This window comes from Bufo gargarizans, chromosome 3 (assembly GCF_014858855.1).
Source record: "Bufo gargarizans isolate SCDJY-AF-19 chromosome 3, ASM1485885v1, whole genome shotgun sequence".
Taxonomy (NCBI): Eukaryota; Metazoa; Chordata; class Amphibia; order Anura; family Bufonidae; genus Bufo; species Bufo gargarizans.
In genome coordinates, this window is record NC_058082.1 from 504,389,381 (window position 1) to 504,407,758 (window position 18,378).

The 18,378-nt window shown below is 46.7% G+C and overlaps 1 protein-coding gene across 2 annotated transcripts in view; it reads right to left on the reverse strand.

Moving 5' to 3' along the window:
- STX1A (syntaxin 1A) overlaps positions 1-18,378 on the reverse strand; it is a 196,617-nt gene that overhangs the window by 68,843 nt on the left and 109,396 nt on the right. For both annotated transcript variants that reach the window (XM_044283912.1, XM_044283911.1), the window contains exons 2-3: positions 9,089-9,166; positions 8,744-8,843 (exon numbers count right to left, since the gene is read on the reverse strand). In XM_044283912.1, coding sequence (XP_044139847.1) covers positions 8,744-8,843; positions 9,089-9,166 — 178 coding nt within the window. The remainder of the gene's footprint in view (positions 1-8,743; positions 8,844-9,088; positions 9,167-18,378) is intronic.

Genomic DNA, 18,378 nt, shown 5'->3' on the forward strand with positions numbered 1-18,378 from the left:
GTCCCACCCGTGCCTCCCTCTCCTCCCACGCCTCCTGGGGATGACTTGTCTGGGGGTGAACCCATGCAGCTGGGGTTTGCTCGCCTGTCCGAGGGGGAGAGGGTACTCCGGAGACGCGAGGGCCGATGCATGTACTGTGGTCTCGGTGGGCATTTTCGGTTGGCATGTCCGAACCGTCCGGGAAACGCTCGCACCTGAGATCCTGTCGGGGGCAGATCTTGGGTGGAGTCTCCTCGTCCCCGGTTTCCCGTGTTGACAAACCACTGATCACTGTTGTCCTCTCCTGGGTCGGGGGCTCGGTGACGACCCAGGCGTTGGTGGACTCTGGTGCTGGTGGTTTGTTCATTGATAGTGTGTTCGCTGCCGCCAATTCCATTCCTCTGCAGCCTCGAGGTTCCCCACTGGCTCTTGAGGCGATAGACGGCAGACCCCTTCTGCCGCCACACGTGACTCATGAGACCCTTCCAGTGGGGATAGCCATTGGTGCCGTTCACAGAGAGTCGGTCTGTCTCCAGGTTATTTCGTCTCCACACTACTCGGTGGTCTTGGGGTACCCCTGGCTCCAGAAGCATAATCCGACTTTCGATTGGAGATCGGCCGAGATCCTCTCGTGGTCACCGCAGTGTGGGGCTAGTTGCATCCATGGGCCTGTCAAGTTGCTGTGTACTTCCTCGGACTCTCTGTTGCCTCCTGAATACGAAGAGTACCGGGATGTATTCGATAAGGTGCGCGCGGTTGCCCTACCTCCGCACCGCCCATACGATTGTGCCATAGAGTTACAATCTGGTGCCGTTCCTCCTCGTGGCAAAGTCTATCCACTGTCGGTAGCGGAGAATGAGGCCATGGAGGAGTACGTGAGGGAGGCGCTTTCACGCGGACACATTCGCAAATCCTCGTCCCCGGCAGGGGCTGGATTTTTCTTTGTGAAAAAGAAGGGCGGTGAGTTGAGGCCTTGCATCGATTACAGGGGTCTCAATCGCATCACGATCAAGAACGCTTACCCGATACCCTTGATTTCCGAGCTGTTCGATCGCCTCAAAGGGGCCATGGTCTTTACCAAACTCGACCTGAGGGCGGCATATAACCTGGTAAGGATCAAGGCGGGCGATGAGTGGAAGACCGCGTTTAACACCAGGACCGGTCATTATGAATCCTTGGTTATGCCCTTTGGGTTGTGCAATGCGCCCGCAGTCTTCCAGGAATTCATCAACGATGTTTTCCGTGACCTGTTGCAGCAGTGTGTGGTGGTCTATTTGGATGACATCTTGGTATATTCTGAATCCATGGAGGCCCACATTATGGATGTCAGACGAGTGTTGCAACGGTTACGAGAGAACAGGCTGTTCGGTAAGCTTGAGAAATGCGAATTTCACCGATCCCAGGTAACCTTCTTAGGTTACATCATTTCCGCTGAGGGGTTCTCCATGGATCCTGAGAAGGTTTCGGCTGTCTTACAGTGGCCCCAGCCCAGTGGTCTCCGTGCCCTGCAGCGCTTTTTGGGCTTCGCCAATTATTATCGGAAGTTCATCAGGGACTTTTCTATGCTAGCCAAGCCTCTCACGGATCTGACCAGGAAGGGCAGTAATTTCCAGGTCTGGCCGCTCGAGGCCATCCGAGCTTTTGAGGCTCTAAAGTCCGCCTTTGTGTCGGCTCCGATTCTGTCGCATCCCAACCCTGGGTTGCCCTTTGTCCTCGAGGTGGACGCGTCTGAGACGGGAGTAGGCGCCCTTCTGTCTCAGCGTAGAACACCAGAGGGTCCTCTGCTTCCTTGTGGGTTTTACTCCCGGAAACTGTCTTCCGCGGAGTGCAACTATCAGATTGGTGACAGGGAGTTATTGGCCATCGTGCAGGCCCTTAAAGAATGGAGGCACTTGCTCGAGGGTTCGGTGGTTCCGGTTCTCATCCTGACGGACCACAAGAATCTGACCTACCTTTCTGAGGCCAAGAGATTGACACCACGTCAGGCCAGATGGGCTCTGTTCTTGTCACGTTTTAATTACGTGGTCTCCTACCTACCCGGTTCCAAGAACATCAGAGCGGATGCCTTATCACGGCAGTACTCCGAGCTGTCCGGGGAGGAGTCGATTCCGACTTCGGTCATACCTCCGAATCAGATCCTGGCCGCCATTCGCACCAGCCTGACCTCTCCCCTGGGTGAGCAGATTTTGGCGGCTCAATCTGGTGCTCCCTCTGGGAGACCCAACGGCAGGTGTTTTGTGCCTGAGGAGTTGCGCACTCGGTTGTTGCGAACCTACCATAACTCCAAGGCCGCGGGGCATCCTGGAAAGAATCAGCTGTCCTGGGCTGTTTCACGTCTGTTCTGGTGGCCTTCTCTACGTTCCGACATCGCCGCATATGTAGCGGCATGCTCCGTTTGTGCCCAGAGTAAGTCCCCTCGGCACCTTCCGTTGGGCCTTTTGCAACCCATAGCCACCGGGGAGCGTCCATGGTCACACCTGGGGATGGATTTCATTGTGGACCTCCCTGCATCCCGAGGCCATACGGTCATTCTCATGATTGTGGATCGGTTTTCCAAAATGTGCCACTGTGTTCCTCTCAAGAAGTTACCCTCTGCACAAGAGTTGGCCACGATTTTCGCCAGGGAGGTCTTCCGGTTGCACGGTTTGCCCAAGGAGATTGTGTCGGATCGGGGGAGTCAGTTTGTGTCCAGGTTCTGGCGCGCCTTTTGCTCCCAGTTGGGGATTCATCTCTCTTTCTCCTCGGCCTACCACCCTCAGTCCAATGGGGCCGCAGAACGATCCAATCAGGCCTTGGAGCAATTCCTTCGTTGCTATGTCTCCGATCACCAAGACAATTGGGTTGACCTCCTGCCTTGGGCTGAGTTTGCCAGGAACACGGCGGTGAACTCTTCCTCTGGGACGTCTCCCTTCATGGCCAATTATGGGTTCCAACCTGCCGTGTTACCGGAGGTATTCTCTCCCCAGGATATTCCGGCTGTGGAGGATCACCTTTCCGTCCTACGTGCTTCTTGGGTACAGATCCAGAGGTCCCTTGAGGTCTCTGCGCAGCGCCAGAGACTCCAGGCTGATCGCAGACGAGCGCCCGCTCCTTCCTACCAGGTCGGAGACCGTGTATGGTTGTCCACCCGCAACCTCAACCTTCGAGTGCCCACTCCCAAGCTGGCGCCTCGCTTTGTTGGTCCCTTCTGAGTGCTTCGCAGGGTAAACCCGGTAGCCTATGCCCTTGCGCTTCCTCCTGGCATGCGGATCTCCAACGTGTTTCATGTCTCCCTGTTGAAGCCATTGGTGTGTAATCGTTTCACTTCCTCGGTTCCTCGGCCCCGTCCGGTCCAAGTGGGCAATCGTGAGGAATATGAGGTGAGCAATATCCTGGACTCACGTCTGGTCCGCGGTCGGTTGCAGTTTTTGGTCCATTGGCGTGGTTATGGTCCAGAGGAGCGTTCCTGGGTTCCCTCCGCAGATGTCCATGCTCCTGCTTTGCTCCGAGCCTTCCACGCACGCTTCCCTCAGAAACCGTTCCTTACTCCGCGGAGGAGGGGCCCTTGAGGGGGAGGTACTGTCATGGTCTTACCTTCTTACTGTTCTCCTTCGTTTGACATGTGCTGGCGGCCATCTTGGTTTCTGGGTTTCTTGTAGCCTCCCACCCTGCGGCTTCTCCTTCCCACTGGGAGGAGCTGGATGCCTAGCTCATATATATAGGAGGTCTGTGGCTTCAGTTCCTTGCTTGGTCCTCCTGTGTTCACATGCTTCTAAGACTGCTGCTGCTTCTGGTTCCTGATCCTGGCCTCGTCTGACTACCCCGTTGGTTCCTGATCCTGGCTTCGTCTGACTACCCCATTGGTTCCTGATCCTGGCTTCGTCTGACTACCCTGCTGGTTCCTGATCCAGGCTTCGTCTGACTACCCTTCTGGTTCCTGACCTCTGTCTACGCAAGACCCTGCTTCGGTTTAGCCATCCGTTTGGACTTTTGCTTACAGCTTGATTTTCAATAAAGCCTTCTTATTTCCACTTATCTCTTGTTGTACGTCTGGTTCATGGTTCCATGACAGTGGTGCTCACAATTTTATTTCTGGAGGTCAGACAACCCCTTTAAGAACAATATTTAGGGACACTTAGGAGGTTCTAAGTTTTAAAAGTTTTCATCACTGAGAGGAAAATTCAGGACTCAGCTTCAGCAACTCAAACTAGCAATTTAGAACCCTCTAACTACTCAACTTCCTGAGGGAAAAATGATATTTTAATATATGCAAATGGACCTGAAGGAGCAACTGAGGCGTTGCCGTTACACCTGCACTTTGATTGACTTTAGGAGAAATCATAGCCAGGAGTGATCACATTTACATTGTCTGGCTCTGTCAAAGTGTAAATGGTGCAGCAGTTGCTGAGAGAGAGAGCTGACCCTCAAGGTGTAACGGCAGGCCCGGCGCTACAACAAGGCAGACCAAGCGGCTGCCTTAGGGCGCAGAGAAAAATGAAACTTTTTTTTTTTTTTTTTATAAATCACTTGCCCTGGTATCTTCTCTCTGGGCTCCCGACAAGTTTGAGGACCTTTCCCACTTAGCCAATCAGTGGCCGCAGCTGTGTCATGTATCAGGCCAGTGATTTTCCACTGAGCCAATCACTGGCCTGACACGTGACACAGTTGCTGCCACTGATTGGCTGAGTGGGAAAGGTCCTCAAACTTTTTGGGAGCCCAGAGATAAGATACCAGGACCATAAGGAGGAGAAGGGGAGCTGCTGCAGACGGGACCAGGGCCAGGTGAGCATAATGTTTTTTACACAACATTAATAGAGGGGGGGGGGAGTGTGACATGGGGGGGTGAAATGTGACATGGGGGGGGTGAAATGTGACATGGGGGAAATGTGACAGAAATGTGACATGGAGGGGGAGAAATGTGACATGGGAGGAGAAATGTCACATTTCTCCCCCTCCATGTCACATCACCCACTCCTTTTACATCACCCCCTTTGTGTCACATTTTTTCTTCCCCCATGTCACATTTCTCCCCCCTCCATGTCACATTTCTCCCCTCTCCATGTCACATTTCTCCCCTCTCCATGTCACATTTCTCCCCTCTCCATGTCACATTTCTCCCCTCTCCATGTCACATTTCTCCCCTCTCCATGTCACATTTCTCCCCTCTCCATGTCACATTTCTCCCCTCTCCATGTCACATTTCTCCCCTCTCCATGTCACATTTCTCCCCCCTCCATGTCACATTTCGCCCCTCTCCATGTCACATTTCTCCCCTCTCCATGTCACATTTCTCCTCCCTCCATGTCACATTTCTCCCCCCTCCATGTCACATTTCTCCCCCCTCCATGTCACATTTCTCCCCCCTCCATGTCACATTTCTCCCCACTCCATGTCCCATTTCTCATCCCACCCCATGTCACATGACCCTCTCCATGTTACATCACCCCCTCCTTTTTACATCACCCCCACCGAGTTCTAGGGGAGGGGGGAGTGGAGCCAAAATGTAGCTTCACTTGTGTTGGCAAAAATCGGCAACACCCTCATTTATCCTACAGCCTTATTTGCATATTCCAAAACTTCATATTTCTCAGCAATGCAGGCACATATGAACACAGGACCAACACAGATGTCTTCAGCTGCCAAGCACACATGCAACAGGTCAGCCAGTTTTATAGGTACAAATCCTCTGACAGATGCCCTTTGTGACCTACTCAAACAGCCTAGGGAAGAACAGGAGATGCTAGCCTGTGGGAATCATGATGACTGTTGTGGACAACTGTGTGTTCTTAGGTCGCAAACAAGAGCCTTTCGCCTCGATAGCCAGGGAAGCCACGATGGATAATTAGGCTACATTCAAAACCCCTAATGCTGTAGTACATTTTTACCCGGAGGAGTAAATTCTGCCCATGTGATTCGTTGCTAACAGCTATCCCCAGCAAAAATGCATGCAATGGAGGATGCTGGCAGCGGACCACATGTACCACAAAAACATCCTACACAGGTCTTAAAAGCAGAAAATGCTCAAAACCCCATATGATGTAGCACATTACTAACTGGGGGAGCAAATCCTGCCCATGTGATCCGTTGCCAACAGCAATCCCCAGCAGAAAATGCATACAACGGACCACATGTAAGAAAAATGTGCAGATGGGGCTTATAAGAAACAGAAAATCGCTGAAAATGGTGCACTACAATGGTAGGTGCAATTGACAATATATGGCTAAATCCTCACACTGATATTAAAATCAGACTTTCGCCAATATATTCTTATATCAAGAACATACCGGAGCCCACGCACCAAATCAAGGTATCTCAATGTGTCACGGGACCTAACGCTAACCTACCTATGCCGTATGGACAATTTATGATAGATGCATGAAGTCCGACACAGCCAGCAGCTCCCAGTTACCTCCAGCGTGAAATCACACATACAATGGGAGGAGGAAGGAGGCTGTGGTCCCACCTATAACTGGGTCATGTGATGCAGGCTGCCCAGGTGCACCTGGTCAAAATTAAGGCACATTTAAACCTCCGGCCAACATGTCTAAGGTGGCTGTGCATTTTAAGTATCCCCCTCCCAGGTCTACATTAGGATGCCCAAATGGTTTGCAATTAGCAGGGCAGTGCTAAATGGGGGCTTCCTCTGAGAATGTGGAGTGTCTCACCTAGTTTTCAGACGGGCTGGCATCTAGAGGCACCATTTGCATTTGCTTAATCGATCAATTATCCACTGCTATACAATTAGCTGTTGATAATGTAAGTTTAGGAGAATATGAGATCTATCTATCTATCTATCTATCTATCTATCTATCTATCTATCTATCTATCTATCTGTCTATCTGTATATTCACCTCAGAATTGTTACTCATAGTGGCCCCCAGCAGTAATAATTCATTCAACCTCTTCCATTTGTTCTGCTAGTTATTTTCTATATACACCTTTTTGCTTTTTATTTATTTTTTATTTTTTACAGACTAGTCCAAGAATTCCCAATAATGCAAGCTACCATTCAACAGTCTTTGCCCAAGTGCCAGCGAGGCAAAGAAAATTTGAAGACACCCGTTTGACATTCCGATGAAGTAGATGGGTAAAAAAAGAAAATAGAAGCCAAGAACTTTGGTCTGTGGCAAAGTAAAAAATTAATAGAAGGATGTAAGCGTATATACCTTTTCAGTTGATCAATGGCAGTAAGTAAACACCACTTTATCCCTCAAATTGGGTTTTTGCTGTGCAAGAAAACTAATCAAACTAACAAACCTGCTCCTTTTGTGTTCTAGTGAGACAAACAAATTATACACGGTTGCCCACACAGAAAATGTCAGCTTACAAGTCTTACTGAAATACTTTCCACTGGCGCTTAAAATGGTAACTTAACTAAACAAAAGCTCCAGAAAGTTCTCATTCCTTCACTTAGTGATAAGTTATTTTCTTGTCAATTGTGTAGAAGTGGGTAATTACTTCTTCACTACCTGTGTTGACTGTACTGACTTCCGATGGCCTGAAGTAATCTGTATCATAATGGGAATCGCCGCACAATGGCTTTACCTCCAGTAAATCTATTTATTCATTATACTTCAAGATTTTTGATACAATCCCTTTATATCATTGATAGTCGCCTGACTTTACAGAGTCAAGTGATAATATGCCATGGGCTGAAAAATTTACAAACAGCACCATAAGCATCTTCAGCATGTTAAGTTGATGCCAATGACAGCAACTATCCTCAACTGGAAATGGTCCCTTTAGGTCATTCACGTGAACTACTAGTCATGTTTGAACTTAGGCTGCTTTCACAGTAGCACTATTATTTCCGTTCTTCTACTCTGTTATAGGAGCAGAAGAACTAAAGTAATGTCAGTGCCGAATTCGGCACATAACTGACAAGAACAGAGACTAACAGATCCCTCTGACTATAATGGGATCCATTAGGTTTCTGTTCAGGAGAACGTTTTTTTAAGGGGAGAAAAAAGTCCTGCATGCATATACACATATATACAGCCAATATACTATATACAGTATATATTTTATAGGTTTGTATGAATCGGAGAAGGATTTCTGAGTAAAAAGCAGTATAGATTCCTAGGACTCCTAGGAAAGAAAGTAAGAGTTCTGCTGGTCTGTCAATGTCTCTCCTAGGAGTCCTGTCAAGATTACTCTGCAGAGCTCTGCTTCACTCGCTCTATCATTTTCTGCTCTCATATAAGGTCACAGAAATCAACTGACAGGTTCATATTGAGAAACACTGATCTGTGAGGTATGTCTGGCCGGCTTACCTTAAAAAGCGGATTTGCAAACTAATCTGAGACTTTTCTCCGCTCACGCCAGGTCTAAAAAAGGAGGTGTGGCGTGAGCGGGGAGGAAGGGGGTGTGCCGGCTGGCTCGTGTCATTTATCATTTTCTACACTTGTTTTAGGCCGGCGCTGGTTGCACCTAAGTTATGTAGAGGCTGGGGCGCATCATACACGAGCGCAAGGGGTATTAAGTCTGGCGTCTAAAACGCCAGTCTTAATAAATGACCCCATTAGTTTTTACAAATATATTTTTAAATATATATATATATGTATATTACTGCAAGACCAGGGAGTGGGGGTTTACAGTTGTTTTTTTAAAAGAAATCCAGTGTGTGAAATTTTTTATAAAGGCAATGCTCAATGGGCAAAAAGTATGCAAATTACCTCTCCTTCAGAAGGAATAAAATCTCTTATCAGTCGAACCAGAGGCGCCTTCAAAAAGGAATAGTCTTCTACAAATACAGTAAATGCAAATATGTAACAATAGTACTTACTCTCATCTGGGTTAGGAGAAGCAAGGATAGCGCTGTGCTTTCTTTTTACTTCCTCCACATTCTCGGCTATCTTGTCAATGAAACCTCTGATCTCCTCCACCTAAAAATTTACAGATGGATCATCCTCTCAAAATATACTAACAGAAATGTAAATGCAGACATTGCAGGATGTGGAAGGTTAAGCTTCTGCTTACAGTTCATCGGCATAGCCTGGACAGAAAGTGGAAAGCATAATAGATCCTTCAAGAAATTTGTGAATGTTATCAATTCTTTACCTGAAACCTATACTGCATTTAAGATAATGCTTTTCTAAAGGAAAGAAGGGATACACACACAACATCGTACCTGTTCGAAGAATTCATCCATGAAGCGGTCTCGATCCAAGCTGACAGCCACTTCATCATCTTCATCACTGTCTTTAGCCTAAAAGACAAGCAGTTTTCTCTTTACTTCTCTATAACTTACACCATTAAATTAAGAATGCACATGCCATGTAAAACCATCAGGAAAGGCAGTAGTCACGTAGCCAGCCATTAGGACATGAACCAGGAATAATTAGTAGGTAGGTAATAGATACTGGTAACATACATAACACATCAGAACTGTCAGGGGCGGACTGGGAACTTAAAGTCGCCCTAGAAATTAACCTAAAAGGGGCCCCACCGTTGTAGGTGGGTCCAAATTGACAGAAAGTGGGGTAACACAAGTAGATGGGGCAAATAAGTTGGCGGGGTCAGTAATACCAAAGTGCAGCACAGAATACCCTCCCACAGAACCAAATACCACAGTGCAGCACAAAATACCTCCCCAGAAGGTGTCCCTCGGTAGTGGCCATCAATAGCTGCCATGTTCTGTTTTCCTCCAACTGTCGAAGGCTACTTTCACACTTGTGTTTGGTGCGGATACGTCATAGATCTGCACAGACGGATACGTTCAGATAATACAAACGTCTGCATCCGTTCAGAACGGACCCGTTTGTATTATCTTTAACATAGCCAAGGCGGATCCGTCTTGAACACCATTGAAAGTCAATGGAGGACGGATCCGTTTTCTATTGTGTCATAGAAAATGGATCTGTTCTGACACACAATGTAAGTCAGTTTGGCTCAGTTTCGTCAGACGGACAGTAAAACGCTGCAAGCTACGTTTTGGTGTCCGCCTCCAAAGCGGAATGGATTCTGAGCGGATACTTGAGGCCAAACTGATCCGTTTTGGACCGCTTGTGAGAGCCCTGAACGGATCTCACTAACGGAAAGCCAAAACGGCAGTGTGAAAGTAGCCTAAAAATAAGTATATGGAGCCGAGCCTTAGGAAGTCAGATGTGGGTCACGACACCAAGCTAGCCCTATCTCCAGCATGCTGTCTGGACTTCAGTTCTCACAGTAGCATGTACCCAACTAGCGGCAGCGAGGACTAGTCATTGGCAGCTCACAAACCTACATAAGTCAATGGTGCCATTCACATCAAGGGTCTGTGCAGAAGAACAAAGCGCTATTTTGATCCGTATCACACAGAACAACTGTCTGCAATGGTCGCCAGGTCCGTGTCCTTTACGGACACATGGACCTCACTGCATATTAAAAATCATCCCTGTGTTCCAGCCACAACATGGATGATTTTTAATATGTCTGTCATGCCATAATGAAATTTACAGATGAAAGTCCATCAAATTAATATGGTGGACAATGAAGTTAAATCTGAAGTCCATTTATATAGTGCCAACATATTTTCCAGTGCTGTACAGAAATTGTCATCGCTCACACCTGCCTCTGTCACCAATGGGGCTTATCATCTAATATTTCTTATCTCAGACATAAATATATTAGGCTTTTGGCTTGTGGGAGAAAACCAGAGTAAGGCCTCATGCACACGACCGTAGTTGAGTTCCGTGTCCGTTGTTCCGTTTTCCGTGATTTTCTGCGGACCCATTGACTTTCAATGGGTCAGTGGAAAACTCGGCTAATGCACCGTTTGTCATCCGCGTCCGTGATCCGTGTTTCCAGTCCGTGAAAAAAATATGACCTGTCCTATTTTTTCATTGACAACAGTTCGCGGACCCGTTCAAGTCAATGGGTCCGTTAAAAAACACGGAGGCACAGAAGATTGTCATCCGCGTCCGCGCGTCTGCGTCCGTTTTTTCCTATCATTTGTGTGGCAAACTTGACTTACATTTTTTTTAACTTTCCTTCATGTCTGATGATCCTCCAAAAATAAAGGAAGACACGGAAACAAAAACGGATCACGGAACAACGGAACCCCGTTTTGCGGACCGAGAAAAACAACTGTCGTGTGCATGAGGCCTGACCCACAGGAAAAAAAAACATACAAACACCATGCAGATGCTGTCCTAGCATGGGCGTAGGGATCACCATAGCAGTCATAGCAATGGCTATGAGGCCCTACGCCACTGGGGGCCCGGGCTGCCGGCTGAGGATTATATATATTTTTTAATTCATGTGGAGTACAAGGGTCGCAGGCCCATCCAGGACAGACAGAGAAAGCACTATCTGCAGGGCCTGCAGGCTGTGGGCGGTGAGATAGGGCGCGGCTGGAGGCAGAGAGGCATACCTGCAATGAGGAGATGGAGCGGTCCCACTCCCAGTTTGGGCGGCAGTCAAACTGGCCGAAAGTGGAGGATGCGGAGCGTACAGCGGAGCGTACAGCGAAGCTGCCTGCTGCTGGGCCTGGCAGCGCTGCTGGAGTGTAGGCGCGCAGACGTTCAAGTGGCTGTGAGGTGAGGGCTGGCTGACTCTGGGACTGGTAAAACTTACTCTGGAGTCCTGGACCATTATATCTGGGGAGGAGGGGGGAGCAGCACCCAAGGAGGTCTGGACCAGTACATTTAAGGAGAAGGGGGAGCAGGACCCTGGAGGTCTGGACCAGTACATTTAAGGAGAAGGGGAGAGCAGGACCCTGGAGGTCTGGTCTGGACCATTATATCTGGGGAGGAGGCGGAGCAGGACCCTGGAGGTCTGGACCATTATATTTAAGGAGAAGGGGGGATCAGGTCCCTGGAGGTCTGGACTATTATATTTAAGAAGGGGGGAGCAGGACCCTGGAGGTCTGGACCATTATATTTAAGGAGAAGGGGGGAGCAGGATCCTGGAGAGATCTCCAGGATCCTGCTCCCCCCTTCTCCTTAAATATAATGGTCCAGACCTCCAGGGTCCTGCTCCCCCTAAATAGAATGGTCCAGACCTCCAGTGTCCTGTTCCCCCCTATATAATGGTCCAGACCTCCAGGATCCTGCTCCCCCCTTCTCCTTAAATAGGGAGGAACAGGACACTGGAGGTCTGGACCATTCTATTTAGGGGGAGCAGGACCCTGGAGGTCTGGACCATTATATATGGAGGAGGGGGGAGCAGGACCCTGGAGGTCTGGACCATTATATTTAAGAAGGGGGGAGCAGGACCCTGGAGGTCTGGACCATTATATTTAAGGAGAAGGGGGGAGCAGGATCCTGGAGGTCTGGACCATTATATAGGTGGGAACAGGACACTGGAGGTCTGGACCATTCTATTTAGGGGGAGCAGGACCCTGGAGGTCTGGACCATTATATACGGAGGAGGAGGGAGCAGGACCCTAGAGGTCTGGACCATTATATTTAAGGAGAAGGGGGGATCAGGACCCTGGAGGTCTGGACCATTATATTTAAGAAGGGGGGAGCAGGACCCTGGAGGTCTGGACCATTATATTTAAGGAGAAGGGGGGAGCAGGATCCTGGAGGTCTGGACCATTATATATGGGGGAACAGGACACTGGAGGTCTGGACCATTCTATTTAGGGGGAGCAGGACCCTGGAGATCTGGACCATTATATAGGGAGGAGCAGGACCTTGGCGGTCTGGACCATTATATATTGGGAATAGGCGGAACCAGGATCCTGGAGGTCTGGACCATTATATATGGGGAGTAGGGGGAAGCAGGATCCTGGAGGTCTGGAACATTATATATGGGGAGTAGGGGGAAGCATGAACCTGGCGGTCTGGACCATTATATAGGCAGGAGGGGGAGCAGGACACTTGATGTCTGGACCATTATATCTGGGGACTGGCGGTGGGAGATTTAGGGTGGGGGTGGGAGGTCTAGGAGGGGTGTGGGGATGTTGGGGTGGGAGCTCTGGAAGGGGTGGGGGTCTGAGAGGTATGTGGGGGTGGGAGATCTGGGAGGGGGGCCCATAAAAAAATGTTGCTATGGGGCCCAGTCATTTCTAGCTACGCCCCTGTGTCCTAGGTCACATTCAAACCAGGACCCAGAGCTGGAAGACAACAGCACTTACCACTTCAACCTGAGGTCTATCAAGTTCACCTTACCGTAAGTCCTGTCAAATTCAACTGGAGGTCAATCAAGTTCAATCTGTGTTATGTTGCTTATTCACAGTGAACTAATGGGATGATTATTCTTTTGGCACATTTAACGACTTCCTGTGATGTGTGTAGGCGTCAGATACCGTACATCCTAAGGAAAACTACTCAAAAACCATCAAAAACCCTTTCAAATATTTTTATCCTCGTAGTCAGTTAAAATACCTGGTGAAATATGTAACCAGAACCATGTCTAATTGAAATGCTATCTTTAAAAAAAATATAGATCTGCTTGACTAATAAGCTTCATATCTGTGTGCTGAGAATTTTAATATTTTATGACGCACGTATGTCTTTTATGGTGACCTTGACATTGAATTAACTTACAATACAGACATTTCCAGCAATTTGTTCTTTTCCTAATAAGCCATGTTGTTGGGTTCATCAGTTTAGTCTAAAGCTCCAGGCTTGGCCCGGCCACTCAAATTAAAATAGGATGCTCCAATGGGCCCCAAGCCTGAGTGGGCATCACTGCAATGTTTGAAGCAAAAGAGACCCTTGTAGATTATTTCACTTTAATACAGAAGGCTTAGCATATTGAAGTACAATGTAAGGTCACTCTATGCTTGGTCAACACTTCTCCCATCTGGTCATTTAAAATAATAAAACTGTAAAGCATAAAAACTTTACCGGAAATAGAAATGTACTGAAATTTACCAGAACTGGTTTGAAATAAGTTCTGGAACTCACTGTAGGCCAACCAACATCGCCTAGTGGTTAACATCCAATGTAATGTGGTGAAATATAAAAAAACCTGTAGCCACAACTGAAGAACAAAGTATGGTGGCTGGTTTCTTTGAATTTTATGTGGTATTAACAATCAAAAGACTTCTCCACACATGGGAAGTTGCCTTTTAAAGTAGAGACTTCCTACCTTAGGGACTACTAATGTTATCTAGTTAGAGTATGAACGGTTAGCATACAACTCATCAGGATGAATGAACCAACTATTACCATGCGACAATTCAGGCTGATGTATAAAAAACATATGGAATATACCCATATTCAACTGTTCACATGATTGGGCTTTTAATCTTCAGGGTTTTAAACTTTTTGAGAAATATATGTCAGAAGATAAGGTCTATGTGTTAGTGACATAACTGTTAGTGTAATATATGTTTGCGGGTGAAGAGGATGAGTATGCTGGATCCTTGTGGGTCTGGCGTGCCCCAGATGATGAGCATGACAAAAGACTGAGTCTAACAAATTGCTAAAGAAAATGGCCGAAGCAGAATAATATTAGTGACAATTCAAGAAATTTTGTATCGAGAAAGTTGTTTCTATATAAAATCTCTCAAATGACAATGGGGTACTGTCTCCATCTGGAGAAGAAAAAGTTCTGTCTTATGGTGAAGGCAACAAGACTTCTTCACCATAAGAACTGTGAGTCTGTGGAATAGTCCACCTCAAGTCTACCTGGTCACAGCAAGAAATATTAACAGCTTAAAAAATAGATATTTGGGAAGATTATCGCTAAAGAGCATTCATACAAGGGCTTGTTAGTGATAATCTCCCTGTGTAATGCTCGTTCTCTGGGTAATAGAATTGTTTATGTGGTCACCTAAATCAGGGATGCTCAACCTGCAGCCCTCCAGCTGTTGCAAAACTACAACTCCTAGCATGCTGTAATAGTTGCAGGCTGTCCAGGCATACTATGAGTCGTAGTTTTTCCAACAGTTGGAGAGCTGCAGGTTGGGCATCCCTGACCTAAACCATCTTTTGCCGGTAGCAGATCATGATATCTAAACAGGATTCTGCTGCCCACAAACAATGATTCTGTATGGGGATGAGAGATGGCATTTGCTCCTCCCTATACTGAGGAGGAGATCGGTGTATGTAAATGCAGAAGTCACTGCTGAGGTAATTAATTTACCAGTAGTAGTGATGTGCAAGTAGATGGCATATCACACTTCCAGTCTAACAGATAATGGAAGCGGAGAGGCTCAGAGCTAGACTTGGAATGGTCTTAACAGGCAATTATTTTTTACCTTTTACACCATGCCTGGCCCTGGACCCCTGACCTATGGTTCCCACTTCCCAGTCTCTGACCTTTAAAGCTACTTTCACACTAGCGGCAGGACGGATCCGACAGGCTGTTCACCCTGTCGGATCCGTCCTGCCGCTATTTCGCTGTGCCGCCGGACTGCCGCTCCGTCCCCATTGACTATAATGGGGACGGGGCGGAGCTCCGGTGCAGCACAGCAGTTCGCAGTGAGAGGCCGCCGGACTAAAAAGTCGGACATGCAGTACTTTTAGTCCGGCGGCCTTTTGCCATGCACTGCCGTGCTGTGCCGGAGCTCCGCCCCATCCCCATTATAGTCAATGGGGACGGAGCGGCGGTCCGGCGGCACTGCAAAATAGCGGCAGGACGGATCCGACAGGGTGAACAGCCTGTCGGATCCGTCCTGCCGCTAGTGTGAAAGTAGCCTAAGACTATGAGTACAATAGCACTCCAGGTGACCCATTTTCAATAGACATGGTAACTAATGCAAAAAATGTAATATTTGGTTGGTACAGTATACAATATAGGTTAAACTGGAATTTATAATCATTAAAGGTCTATGCTGATCTTATAAACTGAAAGTTCCAGTTGTAATCATTAAGTAGGGAGACTTTCAGACTCTCCAGTCAGTGGGCTAAGTCTGCCCTTGTGCTGATCTGGCAATGTGGCATACTGTACATATGTATGGATGCATATGATATATATATATATATATATATAGTGACACAGTGAGAGGTTTTGTCTGGGAAAACAGGCCAGGTGAGGTCCAATACCGGGCCGGATTTTTTGTGCCGGTCCGGGTTTTGGCAGCAACTGGCTGTCCTTAAATAGGCAGCTGGGCTCAGAAGCCAGGTCTCTATGTTGGGATCTGGGAGCCTTGTGTCTGGATCAAGGCTTGCTACCTGTTTAGTGTGAAAACATGTTGGTGCTGCTATGAGCAAGGACTCTTTGAGGCAGAATTGCCACATGGTGTGAATTACCACCAACACCGCAAGGTGACTTTTTGTTTGATTATGACTGCTTGTTTTGTCACTTGCCTAAAGTGTGAATAAAACACTGAACTGTTTGTTTGATCCAAAGAACTTGCTGTTGCCTCTATACTGCGTCTGCTAATCCTGTCTACCAGAGCAAAACCCGACAAAATATATATATACATATATATATATATATATATATATATATATCTTATCTACAAAAATACAACAGCACAAGGCAATAAACAGGAAAGCAAGCAGTTATTTTATTTACCCAAAATGGTTGCACGTTTTGAAGTGTTGATGCTCAATAGTAATGATCACCTAAACATAACACCGATGGATGCCAACATTAAGGCCATTGGGTTTAAGAATATTAAACCTATAGATCCATTCTAATTCGTTTTTCTCTGTCTCCACCCCGGCCTAGAGGTGGAACATAGTCAATAATACAAACCCATAATAGTTTTTTTTAGTATGTTTTAATTCCATAAAATGTTTGGATTTCAGTAAGTCACATCTCTTCCGTTGCATAGTATATCGACGTTAGTTAATGCATGTTTTGAAATCCAAATGTGGTTTCACCAACATACATCAAATTACAAGGACGAAAAAGATGACAAAATCAGAATTGCAAGTCAAAAAATGTTTAATCATGTAGATGTTACAAAAGCTACCCCTGCTAAGCATGAGGAGACAGTTAACACACCAAGGCATGGAAAACACCCCAATTTTTGTGGTACTAAGTAACTTTGGCCAATAGTTTTACCAGAGCCAAGACCAACCTGTTTTTGATGTTTCTAGGTCTTTAAAAAGAAAGTAATGGGGGTTTAGAAAAAACTAGGGATATGCTTCAAGCAACGTCCCAACATTGTGTGACAGGGTGTCACAATGTTTTGCAGAGAAAGTGCTGGATGGTGTGTACATTGCACCAAGTTTCCGGCACTTCATGTGTTAAAAGGCTCCAGGAAGGTTTGGTTTTCTTTGTATCCAGAAGCTTCCTGGGAAAAAGAAAGCCAGTTTAGGGTCTTGGAGCCGGTCAGGGAAGAGTTAGGTGGGTTCCCTGACCACCCAGAGCCAGTCCGGGTTTTACCTGCCTGGGGGACTGCTCACACAGATGTACTAAGCAGCCCTGACCCAGGAGCTCTCTCTCTGGGAGACTGGGCAGTCTGTTTGAGAAGCTGCAAGCCTAGGAGCTCTGAGAGCGGTCGGCTTCTCTACTTAACTACTGAACTGTAAGTTGCTCTGTTTTCCCCTTGAAAATGCTCTTTGTGTTTTGTGTTATGAGTTTAGCTAGGGCTGCCGAGTGAGACAGGCAGGAGCCAGACGGCTATTGTTGTTTTGGTTTTGTTTGTTATTTTGAGCAACTTGCAAAATAAACTAGCAACAGTCTGACGCACAAGCTACAAAGGTGTCGGTGTTCCTGTTTCTGCCCAAAACAACCCCGCAGGAAGGTGTAACAGTTCACAATTGTCAAATGTCTACAAATAACGGACCCAAATGATCATTGACACTTTGAACGCGCAACTATTTTAGGTAAATAAAAGAAATTTATTGTTCACATTTTTGTAGAGTGATGTTCAACTTTTATTTTTTATAAATACATTTGTACATATACAAGTTATATTCCGAATTACCACACTATGTACATGAGTTTATAACTGCCTGAGACTGACTGAATGGGAAACCACACTAGAATCCCAAAAGGCCAATGCTGTAGTAAGGAAAATTACAATATACGTAGATACATTACCTAAGATACCACATAATGTATTTATAGGCTTACGTGAGAGATCTTTTACAATAGGAGCTGCATTGTTTATTGGCCCATTGGGACTAACAGTTCCCAACATACAGGACGGCCAATAGAAAGCTACTAGAGATGACGTCACTGCTCCTTGTTGATATATGTCAGATGATTAGCAGCTTACAATTCAAGCTATTTGGCTTCCTAGAATAGAAAAATGCCTCTTCTGTATCAAATCTGAAACTTCACAAGATGATGCCTTGAAAATGATGTTTTATTACTATAATCTGTGCTTTTTGACCACATATTCGCCTGCCTAGGTCCCTTGTCAATGTAGTTGATCTCTTAAATTATTTTCTAATTGTCCATGTCATGTACTTATAATTCAACCTACTCCTAAAGGAATGACCACTTAGTGCTACCAGTGCAATATCCATTAACCACACAATGTTACAGCCAATTGTAGGGAAGGAAGCGTTCCTTCCTGGCCAGGGGTGGATTGGGAATTAAAAGTGGCCCTGGAAAAAACATAAAATTGTTGTAGGTAGG